Source organism: Archocentrus centrarchus, unplaced genomic scaffold, assembly GCF_007364275.1.
Source record: "Archocentrus centrarchus isolate MPI-CPG fArcCen1 unplaced genomic scaffold, fArcCen1 scaffold_26_ctg1, whole genome shotgun sequence".
NCBI lineage: Eukaryota > Metazoa > Chordata > Actinopteri > Cichliformes > Cichlidae > Archocentrus > Archocentrus centrarchus.
This window is the reverse complement of record NW_022060256.1, coordinates 5,006,022-5,032,197: the sequence shown is the minus strand read 5'-3', so window position 1 is coordinate 5,032,197 and position 26,176 is coordinate 5,006,022. Positions and strand designations below refer to the sequence as shown.

The following is a 26,176-nucleotide window of genomic DNA, read 5'->3' as shown; positions in this document are numbered from 1 at the left end:
TGGCGAAAACAGAGGAAACGGTTCCTGTCGGGCAGCGACGTCCAGGGATCAACAAAAGTTTACGTCCACGAGGCGGCTTGACCTCGAAGTTAGATTTGCGTGACGTGACTCATTTGTTCGGAGCGTTTACCGTTACCGTCGGGGAGGTGTTGGCAGGATGTTTCTGCAGATTCTGGGCAAATGTGATGCCGATGGGATTCATTTTCACGTCCGGATGATGGTATGCTTGTCAAACACTTCAACAAATGCTAATATTTACATGAGAAGGCATTAAGGCTTCCAGACTGACAGCAGCTCATCAGTAACTGTATGTGTTTATGAATGTGAGATATGCGGCACCCGACCTCTTACCTTCAAGTATGCTTTTCCTCCTTTGAGCTCCTGCAGGGAAAACAGGAAGACAGTAATGAACTCAGTGATTCAACTTCACATCACAGAGGCTTCTGATTACAGGGCTCCTAAGAGATGGATGAAATTAAAGGCTGGGACCACACTCGTGGCTGTGTGTAGTTGAACGAGCATTCACATGGGAGAATTAGCGTCAGGTCGGCATTAAAACACCCCGACTACATTTCTGTGAGAACGGTAGCCGCACCATCTGCATTAAAGTCTTTGAAAAGACTTAAAACGCTAAAAGCTGTCAGCCTCACACCTTAAGATAATGTGTCACAAGTCTGCAACTGTGGATTAGGGGAGAGCAGTGGTCTGTGGCCACCACCTGCACAATCCTTCCCTTTTAAGGGATGGTCGTGGTGTTGCTTCTCCAGCAGTTGCCCCGAGGCAGCAGTTTATGGTTCCTAAGTGGGCAGGCGGAGATCCCTGAAGTTTAACTGAATTTGTGTTTTACTGCAATGTAACACGAGTGTTCCCTACATTTTCTGAGCAGTGTAGAAACCCAGAGTTTGTTTCCATATCTGAGGAGGATGCTTTTGCCTCTTTTCCACTTGTACCTACTGGCTCAGCTCGACTTTGGTCGTTTTCCATTACAGTTGAGTACAGCCCAATCAGTGGCATGCAGTCTGGTGACATCACATTATCGGCTCAACTCAGAACCCTGGCTGAGCAGGTACAAAAAAAAAAAAAAAAAGTAACAGGTACCAGGTACTACCACCTAATGGAGAACCCTAAAAACCGTGCTGAGCTGAGTAGGTATTAGTGGAAACGTGGCCATGGAGAGTCATACCTTCCTGACTGACACCCTGCAGACAGATGGGTCCAGAACTCCAGTGTGGGGGTTGGCGCTCATTTTGGACACAAAGGTAAACCTCTTCCTCCAGCGAACACAGTGATCGTGGACCTCCTCTCTGTAACAAAGACAGAAGAAGGCTTCATTACATTTTGCAGGGCCTTTGGATTCCTGCTGACTCCTCACTTGAAAACAATGCCAGATGGCACAAATATAAAGTCAGCATTTATAAACTGACCTGAATTAAAGCAGAACATTTTCCCAAACTCATTGTTTTCAGAACATCACATTTTTTCCAGCCCTGCTGTCTCACAGCCTCATGACCAGCGAGTCCACTGAGGATCAGATTCATCAGAGCCACGCTGAGAAAACATGTCATGAGCGAGTTTTTCCAAAACTAACTGCGGGGCAGAGCAGGCTCCCAGGGCTTCTGACACAGATTACAATTTCTCATTTCAAAACCTTTTCCAGCTCTCTCAGAGTATTTGGAAGGAGATGCAGCACTTTGATTGAGGACAGCAAACTTGTGGCATCTTCTTAAAGCGAGAGGCTCTCACACAAACCCCACATTATCAACACATGAAGCTGATTCTCCCACCCGTGTGTCAAGGAAACAGTTTACAATGACAAGACTTCAGTGAAAACCCGTGAAAAATCTTTAAGTACCCATACATCCTGGTTATCGTGTGAGGGCAGAACAATAGGTGTAAAAACAGACCAGCTCGGTGATCTGTTTGTTCCTGAAAACAAATTCCTGAGAGCCGTCCTAGAGACGCCACAGCAGCAGCTGACGGGAAAATGTGCATCCAGATCTTTGTGGTTCGTAATCATGTGAAGCACTTGTGACGTGAGATCAGATTCCCATCAAAATCAGATTTTCTGCAGCTCAATGTGTCATCGATAAAAATACCCAACAGCCTTTTGTTTTTCCATTTCAGAGCACATATAACTTAGCTTTTTCTTGTTTGTTTTATAAAGAGAGGAGGTTGTTTAAAGAAGCAAACACATTTCAGCATGCCATAATTCTCTAAACACAAACTGCAGCTGTAGGTAACGTTATCATCCTTCCTGGTATTTGGGCAGTGCAGGATGATCGTAAAGTTTGTGGACATTAAAACTTCATCCAACTGAAGTGTTTCCCACAGGATCAGATTTTATTTGGTTTGGAAGATGCTCGCATCAGCAAATCTGGTATCTGCAAAATTCTTTGTGACCAACAGATCAGATGCTTCTCAAAGTGGACTCAGACGGTCTTGGACTGCAGCTCCTTATTCCTCTCTACAGCCTCAGCGATCTCAGTGTAGCAGCACACAAACCTGCTCTCCACCTGCTGCAGGTTCTGGCTAGCAGGTGGAGTCCAAGACAGACGACGCAGAGAGCGTCTGACCGCGGGACAAGACCCTCTTTGGGATCAGGCCAACCAGTAGGGAGACAGGAAGTGCTGGGTTAGCAGCTACTGAACTTTCAAAATTAAAGAGTGAGATTGTTTCTGATAGGAAACGGTGCTGTCGTCTGAAGCAAAAATATACACCTGTGAAAGTGAAGTCTGTGTAGGAAACACTGAGTGGCTGTAGTTCACACAGAGCCATAAATGTTAAATGTTAATTTTGGACTCGCTGTTTGCTAAAGTCAAATCACATAAAAACAAACATTGAAATAATACATTTTTAAAAGTGTCGCAGGAATATCCCCCAATAACGAGCATGTCCTCTAGTATTTTAGAGCTTTTCGAAGAGGAATATTCCCAGGAATAGTTCTACTTTTGGGAATGGCATCAGCACGGTTCAGTTATTGTGACACCAGGATTAGAAGCACTGAGGAACAAAGCCAAAGTGCTTGTATAGTCAAGTCTCAGCACTTGGGAGATTAGGCAGTTATTTTGGAGCATTATCTAGTTTAAATTTAGCCTCAGTGGTCACCAGGACATTAAAAAAAACATGTACCAGTTAAATCTGTTTAAAAATGCTTAAAATGTTTGTGGACTTTGCCCCAAATAGTTTGAAAAAGGCCTTTTTTTTTTTTTTTTTTTTTTTGAGAAGGGGCTGTTGCAGGATTCTCACACTGACTTCCACTCAGGATCCTGTGAGCACCATCACAGGATCAATACCTCTGATCAGGATAACAGCCCTCGTGCACTCCATACCCATCACGATGTGAGGAGAGGCTTCAGTCCGGCTCTGACGGGGTCACTAGTCTGTTAAAGCAAACACCGTGAAACACGAGAGTCGGTGAGGCATCCCGACACGGCCGAGCTGCTCCTGACTTTAGATGGTGTGTTCTTCCTTTTTTGACACGGTGCCAAAAGCTTGGAGCTGACTCAGATTTAACATAAACACTCCATATGTCAGGAGAAAGAGCTTTAATATAAACTCCCACACTTTGGACTTCTGGTTACAGCTTTCAGGAGGGACACGTATGCTACTCCAGAGCCAACGAGCAGGCGAAACTGTTTTATTTTGGTCACTTTCACCATGATAGGAGGGGTGGAGACAGCAGGAACATTTAATGTTTTGTACCTTTTACAGATCTCAATCCTCCTAAAATATCTTTGTGTGAATACTGAGGAGGTCGCAGCACCATCAGCTACTTTACGGCATCTGTCATTTTAATTTAAGGCATGACGTGAGCAGCAGCCCTGTGATTAACTGCCACACACACACACACACACACACACACACACACACACACACACACAGTAATCTTTGCTGTGGAGTAATTACACTACTGAGGGAGAACACCCTGTTGTAAAACCTTAAATGACCAATCAGCATTAATTAGCAGGAAGCTGGAGCTAAACTGGCTTCTCTGTAAGAAAAACTAAAACACGAGTGCTGTTAGGCTTCATTCATTGTCAATCAAAACTATATTTGCTAAATCTAAATAAAATTGAGTTTTTTGGAGCCTAGAAGCAGGTGTAAACTATTTTAGCCAGGACTGTCTTGCAAATGCCCCCCAGGAGCAGCTTCGGTGCAGTCCACAATGGGCTCAGCAGGAAGAGGAACGGCTATGCTTAAACAAAGCTGTTTCCTTTGGGAAATAACAGATGAATCCTACAGAAATATTAGTGCAGAGCTTTCCTCCTCATCACAGTAACACTGCACCATCAACACGCAATATCAAGCAACCATTCAGCTTAGAGACGTGTAAGAGTCAGAGGACTCGCCCGAATGATTCATCCTGAGCGCACTCCGACTGTCTGTACAAAGTTTGGGGTTTTTTGAGTTAACGTTTCATAATGGCAGACGTGCCAGCAGCGTTTAACAGTGAGCAGCAGTTATTTGAACTTATATAAGAGTGCTGGTGCTGAAAGATCGATGTCCAAAAAAACCCGTCAAGCTCAGGATGTTTGAAGCTGTTCTAAAATACTCGAGGAAGTGCTCATTATGGGGGGAAGAAATCACTACATGCAGGTCAGTATTTATTATTGTGAAGTGATGAGAATCTACACTTTTCTGTGAATCACCATCATTCTGTTAGCCAAACATTTCAGTTAAATACCATCCTGTTAAAAAGCCCCATGATTTGTGTAAATGTTCTGTCAATCAGCAGCGACATGAAAGAAAAAAAAATCATGTTTTTCTCCTCCTAAATGCCAAACAGCTCATTTTGTAAAGTCTGTACAACAACATGCTGAGAAGGAGCAGATCACAAGGAGAGCCAAAATGTTTCTGGAGTCACTTAAACTGTGTGACGCCTCCTTAATCCCCCCACATGTAAATCACAGACACCACACAGGCTTCGTGATCAGCACTAACGAGCTCAATTTCTAAACAGCTTCTTTGGATTTCAAAGTCAGAGTGACGGGACAGACCGAGAGCTTCCTCCTGTCCTGCTCTGCAACCTCAAACCGGACAGACAGGAAACATCAGCACTCAAACAACTCCCATCGACTGCTGAAACCAACTCACACATCAAAATGGATTCAGCTGAAGGATATTTATGAAACAGCACAACAGTGAAGTCTTCCATCACTAAGTGAGCATAACCAACAGAAGACCAGTGATGTGTCTGCGATGGGTAAAGTGTATGTAATTGCAGACGCACTCGTGTAGAGGTGCATCTTTGCAACAAGTTACAACCATGTTCACCAAACTGTTCAGTCTCGATCATTTTGATAAAGATTTCCAAATGACCAAAAGATACAAGCAGCTCAAATGAGCTTCCTCTGCAGGGTGGCTGAGCTCAGCATTAGAGAGAGGCTGAGGAGCTCAGACATCCGGAGGGATCTTGGAGGAGAGCTGCTGAGCTGAGGTGGTACGGGCACCTGGTTAGGATGCCTCCTGAGAGCCTCCCTCTGGAGCTGTTCAGAGCACACCCAGCTGGGAGGAGACCCCGGGGTGGTCCCAGAACCCACTGGAGAGATTATATTTCTCAACGGGCCTGGGAACACCTCAGGATCCCCCCCAGGAGGAACTGGAAAGTGTGGCTGTGGACAAGGATGTCTGGAATACCCTGAGAGACGACGGATGAACGGACGAATGTTTGTTGTCATTTGTGTTTTTACATTTCATTTATGCATAATTAACTCCGGCAAAAACAGTGATTATCCTCACAACTTTACCCAGAGAGTATAAAAGATGGTGCTTTAAACCAGTTTGCCTTTATTGAAGAAACTTTACCTTTAAAAACCGGATTTTTTTAATCAGACTTCAGTTGAAACTTTTTTTTATTTATCTCAACTAAATACGCCACAGCCAGGCAGAGTGAAGAGCGAGTCAATGATGGCCATGGCCACCATCACGTCGCCCACTTATTTGTGAAGTTACGTGTATAAGCGTCGTGATCTGCCTTTTCGCCATCCTGGCATTTTGCATTTGTAACAGACGAGGGACCGATCGGACCACGGAGCAGCACGCTCGTTGTCTGAGAACCTGTTAATCAGCCTGAATAATCCCGAATCAAGGATTTATTCAAGGTCAAATCAAGGGCCGTTTTTTCCCTTTGACCTCTACAGGACTCCACAACCTGAAGACTCGCCCCCTGGTGGCCATTAAAAAGAATGCAGGTTTGTAGCATTTCTGCATTCGGTTCACTACTCAGACCTGGAAGCTACATCCATCCTCTAAAGAGTAGCAGACAGCAATCGACTACACCTGTCCATCAAAGTGGCCACGCCCCCTAGCTCCATCTTTCCATAAGTTTTCCATGTTTAATGAGCAAAAAGAGAAAAAGGTTCTCTTCATTTTGTATTGTCAGACATAAATTACCATCACAAAACTTCAGACAGGCTTCCACCTCCACACTCAGGACATGTACGTGTTAAATACGCGTCTTAAAATCAAAAGGATTTCTCATTCAAAGGCCACAAATGTGATTTAACAATTATTTTCAAGCTTAATTTCAGCTAATTATCTCACACACACACACACACACACACACACACACACACACACACACACACACACACACAGTGTCTATAGTTAGCAGCAGCTGCTCCTCACACTCCCATCCCCCCTTCATCTTTATTCACAGCGATCCACCGTCTCTCCACAGCGTGTTGTGTGATTTTTACCCTCTTTTTCTTTTGAATCTTTCTCAGTCACCTAATGTGGAACCTGCCCAGCCACAGCTGAGCCACCAACACTTCAGCTTTTGCATGTTTAAGCTGAGTTAATCGTTCTGCTTTGACTGTTAGTTAGTTAATTTATTCATAGCTCCTGTATTTTAATACCAACCCATCCTGCACAGGAGCAGCTCACACTGACATACATGAACATGTGTGTGTTTGTCTGCTGCTTAAAGGAGCTAAAGTCATCATTTAAGAATTAAAGGTAGTAAAGACTGTTCTCTGAAACATTTAAACCATTTATTCCTCGTTATTGTGTTTAATGGCCTGTAAGTCTGTTGCAGAGTAGAGGCGTTACTGCCAACATATAAAAGCTGTTGTTTCTGGAGCTAAAATAATCAGACAGCATTTGCAGGCTTATCTAAAGACGTTCTATTGTTTTTATTCATTTATTGTCACCCTAAATTCAAAATGTAGTTTTTAACTGATGAACAAATGGCACTGCACTATTACTGCTTACTGTTTTTACCCTTTATTTAAGCAAGGATGTCAGTCAGTGAATGGCTTTGTTAACCAAAAACCAGGGGCTGGATATGGTAAAACGCCACAAACAACCCCCCAAATCTTTAAATCTACTTTAACCCTTCACCAAAATCCGAGTCCTAAACAGGCCTTATAAAGAAGTGAAGGGAGGTAAAAACGTGCTAATCCCTCTATCCCTGGAAACAAGCGAGGTTCCAAGAAGAGCCGAAACACAAGAACACACATACACACTCTTATCAGGACCCCCACGCTTCGGGTCGGCCAGTATGGAAGGTGGAGCGCTCCCAAACCACATTCCTCAGTCCAGATGGCTTTGTTCAGGCTCCATGGAAACCCTGCACTCAAATCCACCGACTGCTTTCCCAGCAGCTCCGAGGAGGAGGAGGAGGAGGAGCTGACAGCAACACTCTCCGTTTCACCCTGGGACATTTTTACAAGCTGTCTGTTTCTGCTCTCACCTGCTGCCTCTGACTCTCCCTTCACTCTCACACTTTTCTTTTAATGCAGGAGGCGGCTGGCATGAGCGTCTCCTCCACATACTCTGCAGAGGAGGTTTAACCGAGCGCGTTCTGGCTCTGCTCACGCCTCCGCTGGTTACTCCAACTCTGACTCCCGCCTCTTACATGTGCCTCGGCCGGTCTGCAATGAAAACAACGCTGGAACAAAACCAAAAAAGAAAAAAAACGACTCCAAATCCTCGTCCAGGAGACGTCTTGTTCAAACTCTGATCTGATATTTATTAAACCCTGTACAGCTTGCACATGAGCCTTGTAATTAAAACCTGTACAGGCTGCCCCCCCCAGTCACTGGAAGAATATCAATATCAAATGTGGATGCATGAACAGCATTAAAAACAGAAAAATCTGGGTTTGTTTAGTCTTCAACAAGTTAGAGCTCAGATTTTTTAGGTTTAATCGTGACTCCACCTAAACTAAGAAACAGGGACCGAATGAAGTCACCAGCTCCCTAATTTACCCACACATGTTCATTATGCTGAGAGATAACAGGAGAAACATAAGTTAGGTCCCTACATGGTCCTCAAAGGCTAACAAGGCAGAACTGGCTGCAGCACTAAAATATGAAAATGCCTGTAAAATGAGAGCAGACAGAACAGCTGCGATGCATGCTGCTGGTCTCTGATTAAAACAACATTAATGAATTAATAACACAAAGGATAAATAAAGGACTTCATGGGCGCAGCGTTCAGCCCCGAGTAAAAACAGGCTGCAGAAAGACGCTGAAGCAGACTGAGGACATGAAAACGCCTGTGAAGGAAACCCAAAACACAGGCCGTGACTGTGCGTGTCCTCTACTGAGCACATGCCCTGCAGGCAGCCCTTTCATCATCATCATCATCATCCGGTACAGCTGAACCAAATCAAGAGTATTTATAAAATAATACTGCTCTGTCCCTCAACCGAACATGTTCTCCAACAGCTGAATTTCTATAAGCAGCATCACATCTACATTTAATCAAACCAAAAATCACAGCAGAGCCAAAGGTTAGATTTACTCTGGGAGCTGCAGCAGAACAGGTTCAAATTCAAAACGTTAAACCGAACTGAAGAAGAGCAGCAGGTTAAATAAAACACCAACATAACTAAGATAGACTGGGAAGTACTAGGAAAGCACACAAGATCTGGGAACTGAGGGAGAAGCAAACACAGGAGCACAGGAAGTGGAAAAGAACTGGGAAGAGGAAATAAGGGATATGAAGTAACTGCTCCGATTAGAGGAGATAGAGTGGGCACACAAACCGGAAAACAGGGTGGGGGGGGCGCAGCGGACGTTTTGCGGCCTCTGGGAACCCCTCAGTTAACAAATGAACCACAGCATTTGAAGAGACTTTCAGCCCCTGCACTGCTGTCTTAAAGAGACTCACCTATGAGGACTGACTCACCTGCTCAGGCTTCAAGGTATAAATGTCTGATTTATAATTTCAGAGTAGTTTTATCTCTGCTGTCTTTAACTTGTGAATGTTACACAAGTTTACAGGCCAATTTATTTATGACATAGGGATTTCATTTATTTTTTAATGCTGTTGCTGTGCAGCTCTTTGTTGATGCAGCCTACCTGCAAACATGCCTGATCTCTTTTTCAGGTGAAAACATGCATTTTCTAAAACACTGATGACTTTTTCAAGCCAAATAAGTGTTAACTGTAAAACAGGACGCTGCATTGAGCAGCTTCCCTTCGATTTTTATGACCATCTACTTGCTCTGTTTTACAATCTGCAGTGGGTTAGGGGTGCAAGTTAGAGTCATACCAGCATCTACTAATCACATCTGCTGCTGCTGCTGAGAAACCCTTACATAATAAAAAATAAATCCATCATGGTGAGCTAAAGTTACAGGAACTGGAATCAGATTTGTTCTGACCTTCTCCAGCTGCCAAACAGCATTACTAAAACTCTGTCCAGTAATCTTGCTGTGTCAGAGTGCGTGTTCCTGTAACGGGGGAAAACTGAGCCTAAATGACCCGACAAAGTAAAGCTCTCCACTAACACTCAGCTAAAGCTGTGACTGCACATTAAACTCAGACCCATGTACAAACACGTGGCCTCTGATTTGAGTCGCCCCTCCACGGGACCCCACGTGCGGCGAATCGACATGTCAGCAGAGCGAGATCCTTATCGCCCAAAAAGCTGCCACCGCACGAGAAACACAAGCAGTGTGGCAGGAGTCAGGTCGCATCGAGGGCTCAGATAAACAGGCAGATGTCGGAGCGCTGAGGAAGCAGGCTGATCCTGCAGAGGGGACAGGAATGGGACAGGAGTCCAAAAGCCACAGGGTCGATCCTCGCTGACGCCATCGCTCTTTAACAACCATCAGAGCACGCCAGTTACTTCCTCTACCTGTACTATTGTGTGTGGGTTTTTTAACCCCTTAACTGGCAAGGGCCCGGTGACGGGCCGTTTGTAGTCCCTTTTATATGGCAGGCTAGACCCTCCCAATTTTATTGACACGTCATTCGGCCAATCATGTAACTGGCTGCACCAAATCACCTGACAAAGCTACGTGACGCCCTCTGATTATTATTGGCTCTGGGAAACCCATTTCTTAACATTATTGGCCGAATGAGGTGTCAGTCAAAATGGGCGGGTCTAGCCTGCCATATAAATGCACTTCATTCGGCACGCGGACCAGACGCAGCCGATTAATAGGCTATGAAATGGGTTTTTCAGAGCCAATAATAACCATAAGGCGTTATGTAGTTTTTGTCAGGTGATTTTTTTGCTGCCAGTTAAGGGGTTAAAATTGTGGCAACACCTACTGATCATCATCAGTGTGTCAGTGTAACAGCTCATTTTTAAAGAGGACCTATTCTGCTTTTCTTTATCTGTCATGTTACAGTGGACGATGTTCAAATTCAACATGGCCAGAGTTTCAAATAACGAGGTCAGCCCGTGTACAAATAATCCCTGTGAGCCAAAACCTCAGGTTTAAAACTACTCTAAACAGGCAATTCTGTTCTGCTATTGGCTCTGTGTGATGTCAAAAAGAGGAAGATCCAAATATGTTCATCTCCCCTCTGCCAATCAGAAGAAAGCTGGCTTAAAGTGAGGCTGGGGGAGAAGCTAAAGCAGCTCGTTTCAGACAGTGAGGGGAGCTGAGCAGAGCAAAGGGTGACGGCCCCTTTAAAGGCAGTAATAAAAAATGTTGGACCCTTTATCTTTTGATAATTCAACATTTCTAGGAATAGATTTTAAAGTGAGAAGTTTTGAAGTTTACACATGAATGTCACAGTCTGCAGTACAACATGCTCAGTTCCAAAAATATCATTACCACTTATTTAAATTTACTAAAGGGAGTTTTTCTTTCCCTCTGTCGCCAAGTGCTCGCTCACAGGGGACGTTGTGATTGTTGTGTTTTCGCTCTAATTATTGTAGGGTCTTTACAATATAAACACCTTGATTCAATGCTAAGAACATTATTTAACACAAATACAAAGTAACTATAGGAACATCACACATTTATTAAAATTAAAGTATTTTTAAAGGAGATTTTCTTAAACTTTAGCTATAGTTCATTTTTAAACCAATCAATTCAATGAAAATGAGGCAGAAATAGTGGGAGACATGGGAGCAGCATTAGAGGGCATTTTTGTCCATAACACCCATCTTGCTGCCGGCCACAGGTTTCCCCACGAGAGCGAAACGAAGTGCTACAGAGGACTCGGAAGACCGGAGCGATGAACTGAGCGAATGTGGGCTTTTATTAGGAGAAGAAAAAAGTGCACGGCTGCAGGCGGCTGATGCCAGCTTATCAGAGTATTCACCTGCATCCACTTTCATTATTTTAATCATATAATCAGCAATACTCATACACTCAAGTTTTTCCTGTCCAAACATATATCATAAACCTAAAGGTTAAATACCGAAATAAGACAGAGAAAAGAAATTATTTATTATTAGAAATTATTTAAGACACTTAGTCGCAGCCGGCGTGTGTGACAGCAGAGCTTCATAAATACGTAGCGAGAAAACGGTCAGATCTACGGTTAGAAACAGAGAAGCTTTTGTATGGAGGAAGTTCACGTTGATTAACTGATCAGACACCAAAGGACTAAAGTCTAAAAACCCCACCACACCCCACCCGCCTCCCCTCACATCTCAGCAAAGCGCTAACCGCTGGAAAAGCGAGAGGAAAACAGGAAACAGCTGTTGAGGGGCGCCACGTCCCAGTCGTATTTCTCAACTCTCCTCACAAACTCGCTCCTCTCTGGACGTCTTCCTGACTTTTTTTTTCTTCTTCACGTCTGTCACGTGCCGCACATCTGTAGACTGTTAATAAAATAAGGGGCCCCAATATTTATCAAGGTGACAGTCTTGAGCATTAAAGCAGTGCAGGTACATTTTGTGGGAATTTGCCAACAGTGCTTTAAAACAGAGGTGGTTCCTCGGATGGTTTCCTGCTTGTGTTTCCACTCAACTCCCCTGCTGCTACTTTCACTCGAGCCAAAACCCATGGAGCTGCACCACAGACCATTTAGTCATTCTTTGTAACTACAGTGTTATAAACTGTGATAGAAGCAATAAGAAGCTAAAGCTGACAAAGTAGATGGCACACATCAACAAAAATGTAACTGAGAGGACAGATTCATCACCGACGTCCTCTTTGGATTTTCTTTATTCTTATACACTAAAAATACATTTAAAGGGGGTTCAAATGCAATCACTGTTGTGGACTTTAATAGAAAAATAAAATAAAATCCAGTGTCAGTGACACGTGACAACTACCACCCGGAAACTCTGCCATCTCCACCCAGCGGATCACGGTACTCCAACATCCTAAGAGCAACATCCTGGAAGTACTGCTGACAGCCGTGAGTAATGAGTAACTCAGTGCTAAAGTAGCTCTCCAAGGAGAAATCCAAAGTATTAGTGGTCGCCACTTTAGGAAATATTAATGTGAGTCTCACGTGTCCCCAGAAGGTACAGTATATTATAAGTTTCAATACAAAACACCACACAGATGTTTTTTGTACCAAATATAAGCCAGGCTGTTTCAGAGCTTCACACCAAACTGAACAGGACGCTCCGTGGATTCTAACTTCCTCTCTGAGCAATCAGCTTATTTAGGATGTGAATGCAGAGTTTTTCGGACAACGTCATGATTACAAAGATCTGGATTACAGTGGTAAATGTCTCGTGAGCACTGGCCAATTTCCCCATCATCTGAGATGTATTCAAGTCCATAATTTTTTATTTTTATGCTGGCACAGAGAGCAGAGGGAAAGATGGCAGGATATGTAGCAGCCTTTCAGCATATGGGTCACCTGCTCAGTCTATATCTTAACTATACCAAAGCAGACATAGAGACATGATCACAGTAAAACACACACACACACACACACACACACACACACACACACACACACACACAGTACCTCTCGACTGATTATCAATCAGTTTCCATAATTCACGATTCTCCCTCTGCACTACATTTTCCAAGAGGTTTGGCCTGTGGGAATACGATCAAAGCTAATAATTACATTAGCCACATTAGTTACAGATACAAACGGGGAAACAAGCTTTCTCTGAAGGGTGGCTGGCCCCTCCCTTAGAGAGGGGGTGATGAGTGCAGTCATTTGAGAGGGGAGCAGAGCCGCTGCTCCTCCACATCGAAATGAGCCAGTCCAGGTGGTTCGGGCATCTGACTAGGATGCCTCCTGGGTGAGGTGTTCCTGGCATGTCCTACAGGGAGGAGCCCCCAGGGCAGACCCAGGACATGCTGGAGAGATTATATATCTCGGCTGGCCTGGGAAAACCTCAGTGTTCCAGATAAGCTGAAGGAGCTACCTGGGGAGAGGGAGGTCTGGGTTTCGCCGCTGAGGCTGCTGTCCCAGTGACCCGGTCCCAGATAAGTGATCGATCGATGGATCGATCAATGGACGGACAAACATTAGTCAATTAAGTGGTTCTTTGCTAAATATACACAGTAGGTACATTGTGTGTGCAAACTTTGAGGAACCCCTACAATGTAAGTTATGCTATAAACTGCTGTGCGTAGAAATGTAACTACATGTCGCTCCAAAGCAGCCCACGATGACGGTGATTGGCCTGTGCAGTGACATCATTTCCTCCTCCTTGAATAACAGGAAGAACTGCCAACTAGTGCTGTGGTGGTGAAACTGCAGAGCAGTGTAGGCACATCACACACAAGGATAAATGCTGGTAACTGTGTTGGCCATCTAGGCTACATCATAGGGTTTACATGGGCTCGGGAGATACAGCAGGTCATCTACTGATTGGAAGGTTGGCGGTTTGACCCCCGGATGCTCCAGTCTGTATGTCGAAGTAAGCATGAGCAAGATACTGAACCCCAAGTTGCTCATCAACTCATCAAAATGGCTTTATGCTAATAGAAAGGCCACCAGGTACAGCTAGCATGTCACAAGTCTCAGGGAGCTCCTCGTAGCCTCAAACTGCTGCAGAAGTCCTCTGTGTTTCTTACTCTATAAACACAGAAATAGTCTCCGCCTCCTGTTGCTTATCTATTAGACACGATCACTGCAGGCCCAGAGGAATACGTCGAGGGTTGCTGTGTTTGTGTTTCACACTATTTCAAACTGGTGTCAGGCAGGAGCAGCTCAAATGTCCAAAATGTAAACTTCAAACTGTAAGATACAGAGCTGATAAAATCTGCAAACCCCTGCAGCATATGCCTCTGCCAGATCAAGATGGAGACCATCTGGTTTCCAAAGCTGCACAGAGTGAAAACACATTCTCCAGCAGGCTGGATGAACTGTGACGCCGGCTGGATGCAGTGGACACTTTCCAATGCCGATACCCGCCCTGATAGCTACACTGTCAAAAAGTACTTAAGACTAATCAAGAATCAAAATCTGTGCTTTAGCCTTTTTCATATTCATATGGCCTAAAAAAGTCTGCACCGAACAAAAATCTGATGTGAGTGAGGCTTCGCATGTTTTCAGTACAGAACCATTTGGAAGGATTTCTAAGAGGAAAACGCACATTCCTGTTTGGGATCAACATGAACGCAGAAGAGCTGGAGGAAAGTTTCACTCGATTAACGAAAGGATCTGAACAGGATTTAGTGTCTTACTTTCATAGAAATATGTTTATTGCAGTTAAATTACCCCATAATATCAACATAAATGCAGAATATTAAAGTTCCTTAAAGGTTATAACTAAAGTACAACTCAGTTTTCAGGTCATCGGATCCCCTGAAGTCTTTCAAGCTTTTTCTAGCTCAGTTTCTAAAAAGTTTTATGTAATTCATCTTCAGCCTGTGTCATGTTCATTTATTCGAAATACAAAAGTGTGTTATATCATCTATAAACCCACCAGTTCAACCAAGGGGGAAAACAGAAAGGACTTCTGTAATGCTTGAACATCAGTTACTACAAAGGTTATTTAATGAGGAAGTGATTTAATCAGGGTCTCCTACCAAGAAAACTGGCTATGAGCAGATAATTAAAAGTAAATTTGGCTTTTTAGATGGAAACATTTCATGTAGAGATGCATCAAGCTGACATTTGAGACACATTAGTCCAAAAGCTCGTTTGGAAGATTTTCTTATTGGTAGTGTAATCACTATCAGCTCCACCAGCTTACCTATAACTAGAGTTTAAAGCTCACGTTTAACAGTTTGCTTAAACAATGCAAGGACTGAAGTGATTCACAACTGATCTGGCTTCTCACAGCTCTGCACAGTTTACCCCAGAGAGGGTGCAGCTACAAATCTCTCCACACTGAAAGCACCCAATTAAGTGCCCGCACAACCACACAGCTGGCAACAATCGCTGCCCCCTTTAATAATTATTAACTATTTAATCAGGGTTTTGCCACAGAATGTTAACCCACCTCGTGACATTAAAAGACAATGCAGACTGACAATAACCCTGCAAAAAAAACCCCAAAAAACACTTCTTTCTTCATTTCAGAGCAACATCAACCTGCAAAGCACTGCTGCAGTCAGTCAGACTCTGAAGTTAAGCTCACCATAATAACTTTATAAAAAAATCCTGTTCAGATATTTGAAACCACAGGGCAGCCACCCGATACCACCTGATAAGAAAACTTTCCTCCGCTCTGTGGTACCTCATTTAACACGACCCCAGCAGGGCAGCACCGCCCACTGTGACTCCAGATATATTATGTTTGTCTTTTCTAGTGTGGAAAATGTTTTGATAACCCTGGTAACTGTCATCATCGCTGCTCTTCAGACAAAATATGACATTTAAAGGCGCCGCACTGCCAGAAAATCAGCCTTGAGAGCTTCTGATTTTGCACAGTAAAACACAGCTCATGCTCACAAAGGAGAGCGCTGGTTGCAAACTAGCATCAGCTCAAACAGTGATGAGACACGCACAGTTAGATTGCACTATTGCACTACTGTACTATATGTTGTACAGATGTAAATATTGCATGCCTGAGTATCAGTATAAAGACAGCAAAGCCGGCAACTGTTGCACAGCGGTTAAAATGTTATCAGGGATCATGTTAGCTGGGGAAGTTGCTAAAGGTTCCTGTGTAGACGGCCCTCTGGTTACCCAGTTACCTCAGTAAACACTTTCTAGAGTATTTTATGGTCTCAGTCAATAGTTTCACATCATACTGAATAAAACGTTAAGTCTATTTTGTAAATTACAGTAATTCTAAGAAGGATAATCCAGGATATGCTCACCGGCTGCCGACTTGTTAAGTCTTTAGCCAATGTTGCTGTCGCTTAACTGATGAATTATTTTGAAAAGTACCAGATCAGCCGCGGGAGTTTGAATTAATTAGCCAACCTCATCCAGCCAAGACCAAAGGGTTACATCACTGTCACAGGTCGCAGGTCTCTGACATGGATGAATGACGGCATTAGAAGTTGGACTAGCAAACAAAGCTGCCCCTGACACGCTGCTCTGAGAGCTCGGCAGTCACATTTGCAGCATGTGATCCCCTCTGTGCTTCCAGCCAGACTCTGGGAGGGGAGCTCAGTCCTCTGGATAAGCTCGCTATTAATCCCCCCCCACCCTACTGTCCCCAACTTTCAACAAGGCGGGGCCCCCCCCATACAAAGACCAGGCTTGTCAGATCTGTGACATAACCCTAATCTAATGTCCGCCATAGAGGGAGCCTCCCTGTGCCACGCTCGCCTCCTCCTCTGAGAGAGGCCTTGTTTTCGGTCACAGAGATGATAACCGAGATCCGAGGGAAGGACTCTGAGCTGTTATATAACCACCAGAGAGGAGGATGACCTCTGAGGGAACGAGGCCTCGGACATCGCTGCCCTTACGGCAGAGGACGTGAGCCGGGAGAACGGGGAGGAGGAGGAGGAGGAGGAGGAGGCATTTAGATCTTTTTTCCTCAGCAGATTGAAGCTTCAGTTTGACAGATAAACATTTTCATGAGAGCTGCAATCCTCTGGAGGCAGAAAATAAAAACAATGGATCGTGAGCTGAACCGCAGAGGCCATGAACCTCTGTGCGTCTATATTACGACACAAAACTGGCAAAAGTCAGCGAAGCCGACAAACTAATGCAGAGCAATATTTCACAATTCCACAGAAACGCCTTTAAAAGAACATTTTTACACATTACAAGTGGCTCATTTCAGCTCAGTCTGAGTGTCTCTCTTTCCTTTCTCGGTTCTCGGGGTGCACCTGAGCACACCTGGTGATACAGCAGAAAAGAGTCAGGTGGCGTGAAGTTCATCCTCCACCTGCAACAAGCTGCCATGGGGTGAGAGGTGGGGTACACCCAGACAGGTCGCCAGTCTGTCGCAGGGTTAACGCAGAAATATGGACAACCATCAACGTTCCAATTTAGATGCTACGACCAATTTAGACTCTCCAGCCAACCTCACGGGACTGCGGGAGGAAGTCAGAGTACCTGGAGGGAACCTGGGCAGGCACTGGGAGAACATGCAGACTCCAGCAGATTCGAACCCGGGACCTCGTTGCTGTGAGGCAATACTTCTTCATGTTATAAACAATATTCATGATTTTTAATTATGTTCCCTTGTTGTTTACAATTCCTTTTTCTTAATGGAAACCGTTCTTTAGGACCTGCCCACTACACTTTACACTAAGCCACAGTAAGTCATATTTATTTATTATTTGCTTTGTTGAATTTATTGATCTGTTTCCCTCCATAGAGCCACCTTATTGTATCACATTCATGTTTTTATATTTACTTTGATAGTTATTTTAACATTTGCTGCATATTGTTTACATTATTACTTAGAGCACCAACTGAGCTCCGGTCTTTTGCCTTTTTTTAAGCTTACTGAGCCATCTTGTTATAGGTTGTTTTTGCTGTTTTGGCTGCTGTTGCTCAGGAGGAACAGCGGGTTGTCTACTAATCAGAAGGTCAGTGGTTTGAGCCCCGACTCCTCTAGTCTGCATGTTGAAGTGTCCTTGAGCAAGGTGCTGAACCCTGAGCAGCTCTCGATGCATCCTTCAGACTGTTAAATGCACTTAGCACCTTTCCATTTACAGATAATCTTAACTGTTTAAAAAGTTCATAACTTTGTTTTTAAGTTAGATTTTTAACTAAATCAAACTCGGTGCGTCTATGCAGAGGACAATAAATAGAGTTTAATTAATCTAACTAAAGGTGTCCCACAGGGTTCCAGTTTGGGACCCATTTTGTTCTCTAATTTGATAAATGGCACTGTATCTACTGTAGAATTTGTTTTTGAGGTTTTCTGTTGTGTGTATTTGTATATTATAAATCTTTTACTTTATGTTGTATTTGTTGCATTTTTAATACATTCTGAGCTTGTACAGCTGCTACCTTGGTCAGGTCATCTTTGAGATTTGAACTCAACAGGCCTTGCTAGTTAAATAATGGTAAATAAAAATACGTGCTTTTATTTCCATGGATTAAATGACTGTTTTAATCGCCTGCTGTCAGTGTCTATATTTTTAAATGTGCTGTAACTGAATTTACTAACACATGCTCCACAGTAACTGTAGGTTTTGGGCTCTGATGCTGAGGTTGGTTCCCTCAGTGAGATTATCTGCACCTCACAGAAGTCCCAAACTGCTTCCCCCCCCCTCACTGATGAAAGGTAAGAAAACAGAAACATCTGCTGACAAGAAACCTGATCAAGATGAACCTCTCTCTCTCTCTCTCACACACACACACACACACACACACACACACACACACACACACAGTCTGCAGTGATGCTACAAGCAAACAGGAGGCTGAGTGGGGAGATGAAGAAGATGAGCTGCTTTTTAGTGAGGACGCACAGGAAACCCCACCACCCCACCCCATGTATACATGTGTCAGCTCGGGGATTTGAAGCTCAGCAGGCCTGTATGAACGTGAGGTCCAAACAGGGTGAAACCCTGTCCCAATAAAAGGAAGAAAATGAGGCAGAGTGAAGCATTTCACCCCACGGTCAAACTAACAAACCAAACCTGGGAAATCTGGTCTCATCTTTTCATCTGATAAATGGCTTAAAAGCACTTCAGAGATGCTCTGCCAATAAAGCACTTAGCTGACTAACATTACAGTGCCTCATATTGTTTTACACAGTGAGGTCAGATCAGTGAGTCAGAGGCAGAAAGAAGCAGGAGGCTCTGAAACCATCTTCAGACACTCGCTGTATCTGTTTAATCTCATCTAGAAAATCAAGGACGAGGAAGGAAAAACAGATGAAAGTTACTGACGTTATCAAGGTCAAAGGAGGAAAATCTGAAGTTATGTGACGCACATGAGAAGATGAAAAGCCCAGAAATCAGCTGAGGATCATCATCATCCTCCTCATCTCATCCCCAGAAGAGCTGAAGGAGCAGGACGGCCAAGACTATCAGACCAGTGTGAGCTGGTCTCAGAGGTGCTTCTGCTGCTGCTGCTGCTGTGTTTAGTCTGGCAGTCCAGTTCAGGAGAGGTGCCAGTGCAGATACAGAGAGACCACTTAACATGGCAACACCCAGCGTTTAAATCTGACTCAGGGGCAGAGAGAGAAAGCCTCTCATTAACTAACGTGGAGCTGCTGCATTGCAACAACAGAGACCCTGAAGAGGAAAGTTCATCATCTTTATTCCACAAATCACTACATTCCTGAACCCTGCATACATTTTAAACACACTGCAGATGAAAGGTCACTGAACACGACTCCACAAATGAACTTTAACCTCCTGTAAGTGTGCTTTCAGTGGATGAAAAACCGTTTCCAAGCGGTATGAAATTATAGCAGGATACTTCAAATGATGTTCAGCATGTGTGAAGCCATGTTTAAGGGTGTTTTCAGGTGTATTTACCTGGAAGAAGTAGCAACAAAATCTCCATCCAGCATCCGGAGCTTGCAGAAGAGGACGCCGTTGACAAAAGGCACGTAAGTGAGCTCCTCCAGGGTCAGATGGGTTTGAAACTTGAATTTCTTCTTCTTCACGAAGAACGCCATAGTTTAACTCGCATAAAACACTCTTAAAGCTACCAAAAAAACAGGAAAATACTTGTAAAAACGAGGCTGAGCAAAAAGCAAACGTGCCGCCTTGACGCCGTTGATGTTTTCAGACTCGTTTCATTAGAACTCTTTTCAAGAGGCAGAAATCTGAAAACAAATCGCGCGTTTCGGCTAAAATTGTCCTTAAAAGTGGAAAAAAATGTAACGTATTCGCTTCAACAGTATTAAAAAAAACTGCTTGGAGACATTTTGGGTCCTCTGGCTTTCACCAGCAGCGGTTCGGAAACATAAAATGACAGAAAAAGACACTTCAGCCCGTTTTTCCCTTTTCGGTACCGAGAGGAGGAACTTTGAGCTGGTAGCATTAAGCTAACGGAGAATACAGCGTGCTGCTTCCGGTTTGACCTTTCAGAACAAAATCTAAACCATATTCATGAGTCTACTGAAGGATGCTTCAATCATTCTGCTTCAGTCAGCAGCCAAACTACATTATCTGCATTATCTATTAATCTGACCATTATTTTTCCAATAGATTCATTAATAGCAAAGGTCAAGTTCAAGGAAAAATACCCTCAAACTGTCTGTGAACAAAACAATAGCAAATGTTTGGTATATTTCCTTTAAACAAAGAGGCTAAATGCTTCACTAAAGTAATCAAATAATCAACTAATTTACTAAATAATGAACTAAACAAACTTAGGACAAAACAAGTTTTTTTTGTTTTGTTTTGTTTTTTATCTTATTGTATAATTTGTGAAAATAACATTTATATTAACGAGACTGCAAAAACAGAGATTCAACTTCCAGTTACTCAGGAAAAATTAATCAACTATACATTATTTCTAATTATTTAACTTTTGGGAGTAACAAAAGCAGAGCTTAAACTTTAATTAAAATTGATTTAAAAATGTAAAATAATAATAATGTCAATATAATCAAATTTTTTACCTTACTGGAATATATGCTTTGTGATTTTTTTTTCTGAAGTAATTTTAAAGTCATTTAAAAACTTTACTACCTAAACATTTAGTTTAGTTAGGTGTCTAGTTTCTACTTTAAAATAAAGAAAACTGTCATAAAGTGAAACAGTCCCGTATTAATTTGCGTTAAGATTTCTTCGGTCGCTTGAATGTGAAAAAGTCACGGCACTTCCGGTGTCACACCGGTTCCTGGTAAGGAACTTGCCGAAACGCTTTGGACCTTCATTCATGCTTTCGATGTGAAACAGCTCCACCATGCGGTTCAAATTCGCACAATCTATTTCATGGGGAAGAATTTAATACATTAAATTTACATTTGCTATATATTATTTCAAAAGTTGTTTTTATCATTTACATACCGATTAGCACCCACTAATTTGTCGTGGTTTAATTTAATCCTCTAGTCACCGGCTTCTCTTCTATTTTCCCAAATTGCAAAAAAGAAAAAGAAAAATAATAATAGTAAAAAGAAAAAAAAATGCATGTATAAATACAGAAATGTCCAAAAAATCAACAAAGATTTGTGCACCTTTTATGCACCTGATTTTTCCATTATTCTCAGTAATCATTTCACAGCCCCTCAGATTTGTAGTTTCCCTTTGGCTGGATGGGCTTACAGCACTGGCGTTCACACTTTCTACACTTTAAGGAGATTTTGCAGATAATATTTAGTACTCTGGTTTTATTTGAGTGGCAAAAAAAATCTCTGTAAGAGAATAAATGAGCCAAACATCGTGCAGATCTAAAAGGTTTTGCTTGGATGTGCACATTTTAAAAACTCCCTGATAACGAGCTGTGGGCTCTTTGCAGACTTTGGGAGTTTTAAATAAAGTTCACTGGGTTCAAATAAAATTTGCCCAAAGGAGAAGCTTTAAAGCCGAGGAACATTTTTATGCTCCGCTTCTTGTTTTGGTTTATTATTTTCCGTTTATTTGAAAATGCGTTAAATCAAAGTCAGGACTTACTTACCTGCTGATGTGCGCCGACTGCAGATTACAGGTCATACACGCGTACCTGCAGTCAGCCAGCAGAGGGCAGCACAGAGCTGACACAAATCCAGCCCGTCTCTAAAACGTCTCTGTTAAATGTGTGCAGTAGAAATGAGTTAAAGATTGAGCTGCCAGGCAGAGCAGTAAGTATGAGTTACCGTGTGATAGAGAAGTACAGAGAAACGTAGTTCTTTGAACATTGTGGAGCTTATTAAAGGAAAATAAAATACCTGGACCTCAGGCTAACTGTCTCCTCAGGGTCAAAAATCTAAACTTGTGTTCCCAAGCAGCATGTGGCTCACATGCTGCAGCATGTGGCTGGAGTCTATCCCAGCTGTCACAGGGTAAGAGGCAGGGTATTTAGTCAGGTCACCAGCCTGTTGCAGGGCCAACAAACCTAACTGCATGTCTTTGGACTGTGGGAGGAAACCCACGCAGACACGGGGAGAACATGCAAACTCCACACAGAGAGGCCCGGGCCGAGGTGGATTAGAACCCAGGCCTTCTAGCTGTGAGGCAACAGTGCTACCCACTGTTCCACCATGCTGCCGTATTACATCATGTTGATACTTATCTCACAAATGCGAAGCCAAGGAAAAACTCCCTTTTAACAGGAAGAAACTCCCAGGGCCTGAAAGCTGAAGGCTCTGCCTCCCATTCACTCTTAAGTATCTGAGAAACCACCAGTGACCCCAAACACATCAGAAAATCTACAACACGATGGCTGAAATCCACACCTGAACCTGACTGAAATGCTGTGGGGGGACAGACGAGTGGGCTAAAATTCCTCCACAGACATGTGAGAAAATGACTGCTTCAAGTTATTGCTGCTGGAGGTGGTTAAGCTGCTGAATCACAGGCTGTACGTAGTTTCACACACAGCTTGTGCGTGTTTGCTTTGTTTTTGTTAAATAAATATGACACTGTGTGATATCTTCTGTTTTTTTTAATGTCCTGATGTTTAAAACCTTAGAATTTAAAGGGGGTGTCCTTTTCCACATGACTGTATGAATGGCATCATTTATAAAGGACACCATGTTTCCTCTTTATTTGAACTGAGGTTGTAATTTGGGGATTTAATGGGAATGTGATAAGGATCAGAGGAACAGAGCAATAAAAGCACAGCAATGAAACTGCAAAACGTTTTTCCAAGGAAGACGACAGCAGATTATGGCGTTGTCCCGCCCTGTGGTTTCCCAGTCACCGATGATTAAACGTCCCCCTCACCTGTCACTGTTTTGTTCCTGTCAGATACGAACTGTTTGTGCAGCCCTGCGGGTCAAAGTGCCTGTTTGCCACAGACGGGTTTTTACCTGCTGCCGTGTGACGCAGGTGAGCCAACAGCAGCGGGCGCCGTGATGTGTTTGTGCTCACAGTAAACTTTAACTGACGTGTTCATGAACCTCAGAGCTACATGCAAAACATGTGTGCATAAAAGCCTGATTGTTATTGTCGCTCCTAATTATTGTTTTATACAGACACAGCCATTATTATGTCTAAGAAGTAACCCTGCATTCATTTTCAAGCTTTGCATTTTTTCACTAATAGTGGGGCTGTAGCTGCATCTGTCCTCTGCATGAGGCCCTAACATTTGATAAGTTGGCTTTCATTTAAAATGTATTGTTGCTTCAACTTGAGCAGATTTAGGCACATGAACTTGCTTGTCAAAATAAAAGCACTTTAAGTTAAAAGCACTTTAAGCAACCTTTGTTTAGAAAATTGTAAAATGAGTAAACTCGTCATATTTCACTATGAATGGTCTGATTTTCTTTAAGGAAGCTCAGAGTACTTGTACCCAGTATTTACATCATGTGTTGAGGAAACTTCCTGGACACACGTTTTATTAACATTTGATCAAAAACTCGACCGGGCGCCCCGTCAACACTGCTGCCACACAAACACTGCAAACCACATCACACATCCACCAGAGCCAAAGTCTTAACACAAGTAAGTCAAATAATGACGACAGCATCACTAAACCAATGGTTTGTTAACCGTAAACAGTCCCATGAGTCTTTGCTTTTACTATCGTTCTGTACTTCAGCAACAAATTATTATATTACCCTCAGAGATCAGGTAAGGAGCTCAGAGTAGAGCTGCAGCTCCGCCACATCAAAACAGGCTGATGTGGTTCGAGCCTCTGACCTTTAAACCTTCTGGACGCCTCAGAGGTGAAGTGTTCTGGGGATATTCTACCGGGAGGAGACCCAGGACAGAATACATCTGGAGGGATTACATCTTTCAGCTGGCATGGGAACGCCTCGGTGTCCCCCCGCTGGAGGAGGGGATATTCATTTCTGCTGCTCATCGTCTCAGCAAAGATGACGAGCAGCAGAAATGGATGGATGGATGGATGGATGGACTCTTCAGTATGCAGGCAAAAAGTAGAGCCAACTCAATATAAGTGGGTAAACTTTAAAAAACTGATGAAGTTAAGTGGGACAGACTCACTGATGTGGAGGATTTTACTTTTGGACACAGAGCAATTTTACACTTCAAACAGGTGATCTGCAGCTATTATGGCCCTGCCAGTACTGAGACCAAACATGAAAGAAGGAAACAATATAATCCAAATAAATGCAAGGCCTCTACTTTTAGTTTGATCAAACTGAAAAAAGCATGAGGCGGCACCGTCGCTGAGCAAAATACATGAACCAGGGCAAGCAGAGAAATGCAGAGCAGGGTAAAGTTAAAGGCTGCAGGAACATCTCCAGGCAGCTCGATGTTCCTGTGACTGCCGCTGCTAATATTAGAAGTTTAAGGCGTGTGCAGCTGCAGCCGTACGTGGCTGCAAGAGGGAAACCGATCTGGACAGAAGGATTAACGGTGGGAACAGAACAGCGGAAAACTTGATACACAAAATAACTGTAAACTCACATGTCAGCTGTGGATCAAGAGGCTCAGGAAGCCCCCACCAGCGTGAAAATAATGTCCTGATTACTTTCAATGGCTGCATTCAATTGATAGCAGGTTTGGAGGTTTAGATACTTTCTGCACATGTTTAATGTGATCAATAAAAAGTTTGATCTCATGATGTAAATGTACAAGTACTTAAATCTGGGTCATTCCTTGTGAGCTTTTTAATGGTAATATAGAATTTACTGAAGTGATATTGTGCAGACCTTAAAATTAACCATCACTCTTTTACTTTGATGCACTAAATAAGCTCATGGGACTCATCCTCCATGAGTGCTGCACTCACTTACTGCAGGTCAGCTGGCAGCTTTCTGTGGAGTTTGCATGTTCTTCCTGTAATAAAACATGTTTGGATGATTGGCTAAAATGTCCTTTGTATGAAAGCTTGTTTCCATTACTGAAAAAATAACATTTTTTGCCATCCATAAGTCTAAATTTTTAGTTATTTTCTCTGAATTTTGAGTCAGTAAGTCAAAAGTCAACAATCAGGCCATCTCCTGTTAGCAAGCACTGGGTGACAGTGGAGAGGAAGTTCTTCCTTTTAGCAGGAAGTAACCTCCAACAGAGCCAGGCTCTAAAAAAAACAAAATTAGAGCTTTTTGGTGAATCAGTTCTGTGTTTACAGAAGTAAAAAAAAATAAAAATAAAAATAGAAATATGGAAAAAGAAGTTAAATAAGAACAGCTTGAAAAGTGACTTCACACCACAGGTCAGACAAACACATACAGCTGACCAAAGTTAGAGAACCAAGAAAATACTGTGTTCACATATTCATAGCCATCTATCTGGCTATAGATGTAGTCCTGATATCAGCAAACACTCATGCAGGTAGAGGTCAAACTTAAACCGATTTAAAAAGTGGTGGAAAGCTGTCTGCATCAAAACTGCGACCTTTGCACTGATTGATAGTTTGGCCACATGCAGAGGAGTGTGTCAGTGTGTGTGTGTGTGTGCTTGTGTGTGTCAGCTGACTGCCTCATCCTCCAGGGTTCAGCTGGTCACTCTTGGCGTTACTTCAGCTCCTTTTTTGGCTTTTGGCGCTCGTCCTTGTTGTGGTTTATTTTCTCCAACCTTCATTGGCCAGCAGCTTGTTTGACTCGGAGGACAGGCTTTAAAAAAATCTAACCAACCACAGGCCAAAAACAGTGATGTAACATGTTCTGCAGAACAGGGAATAAC

At 43.1% G+C, this 26,176-nt stretch overlaps 1 protein-coding gene across 1 annotated transcript in view; it reads right to left on the bottom strand.

The window, feature by feature from the left end:
• eeig1a (estrogen-induced osteoclastogenesis regulator 1a) overlaps nt 1-20,457 on the bottom strand; it is a 31,681-nt gene extending 11,224 nt beyond the window's left edge. Inside the window, exons 1-3 of the mRNA XM_030723643.1 lie at nt 19,967-20,457; nt 1,184-1,304; nt 352-381 (exon numbers count right to left, since the gene is read on the bottom strand). Of these exons, the coding sequence (XP_030579503.1) occupies nt 352-381; nt 1,184-1,304; nt 19,967-20,109 (294 nt within the window). The 5' untranslated portion in view covers nt 20,110-20,457. The remainder of the gene's footprint in view (nt 1-351; nt 382-1,183; nt 1,305-19,966) is intronic.
• Between the last annotated feature and the right edge of the window lie 5,719 nt (nt 20,458-26,176).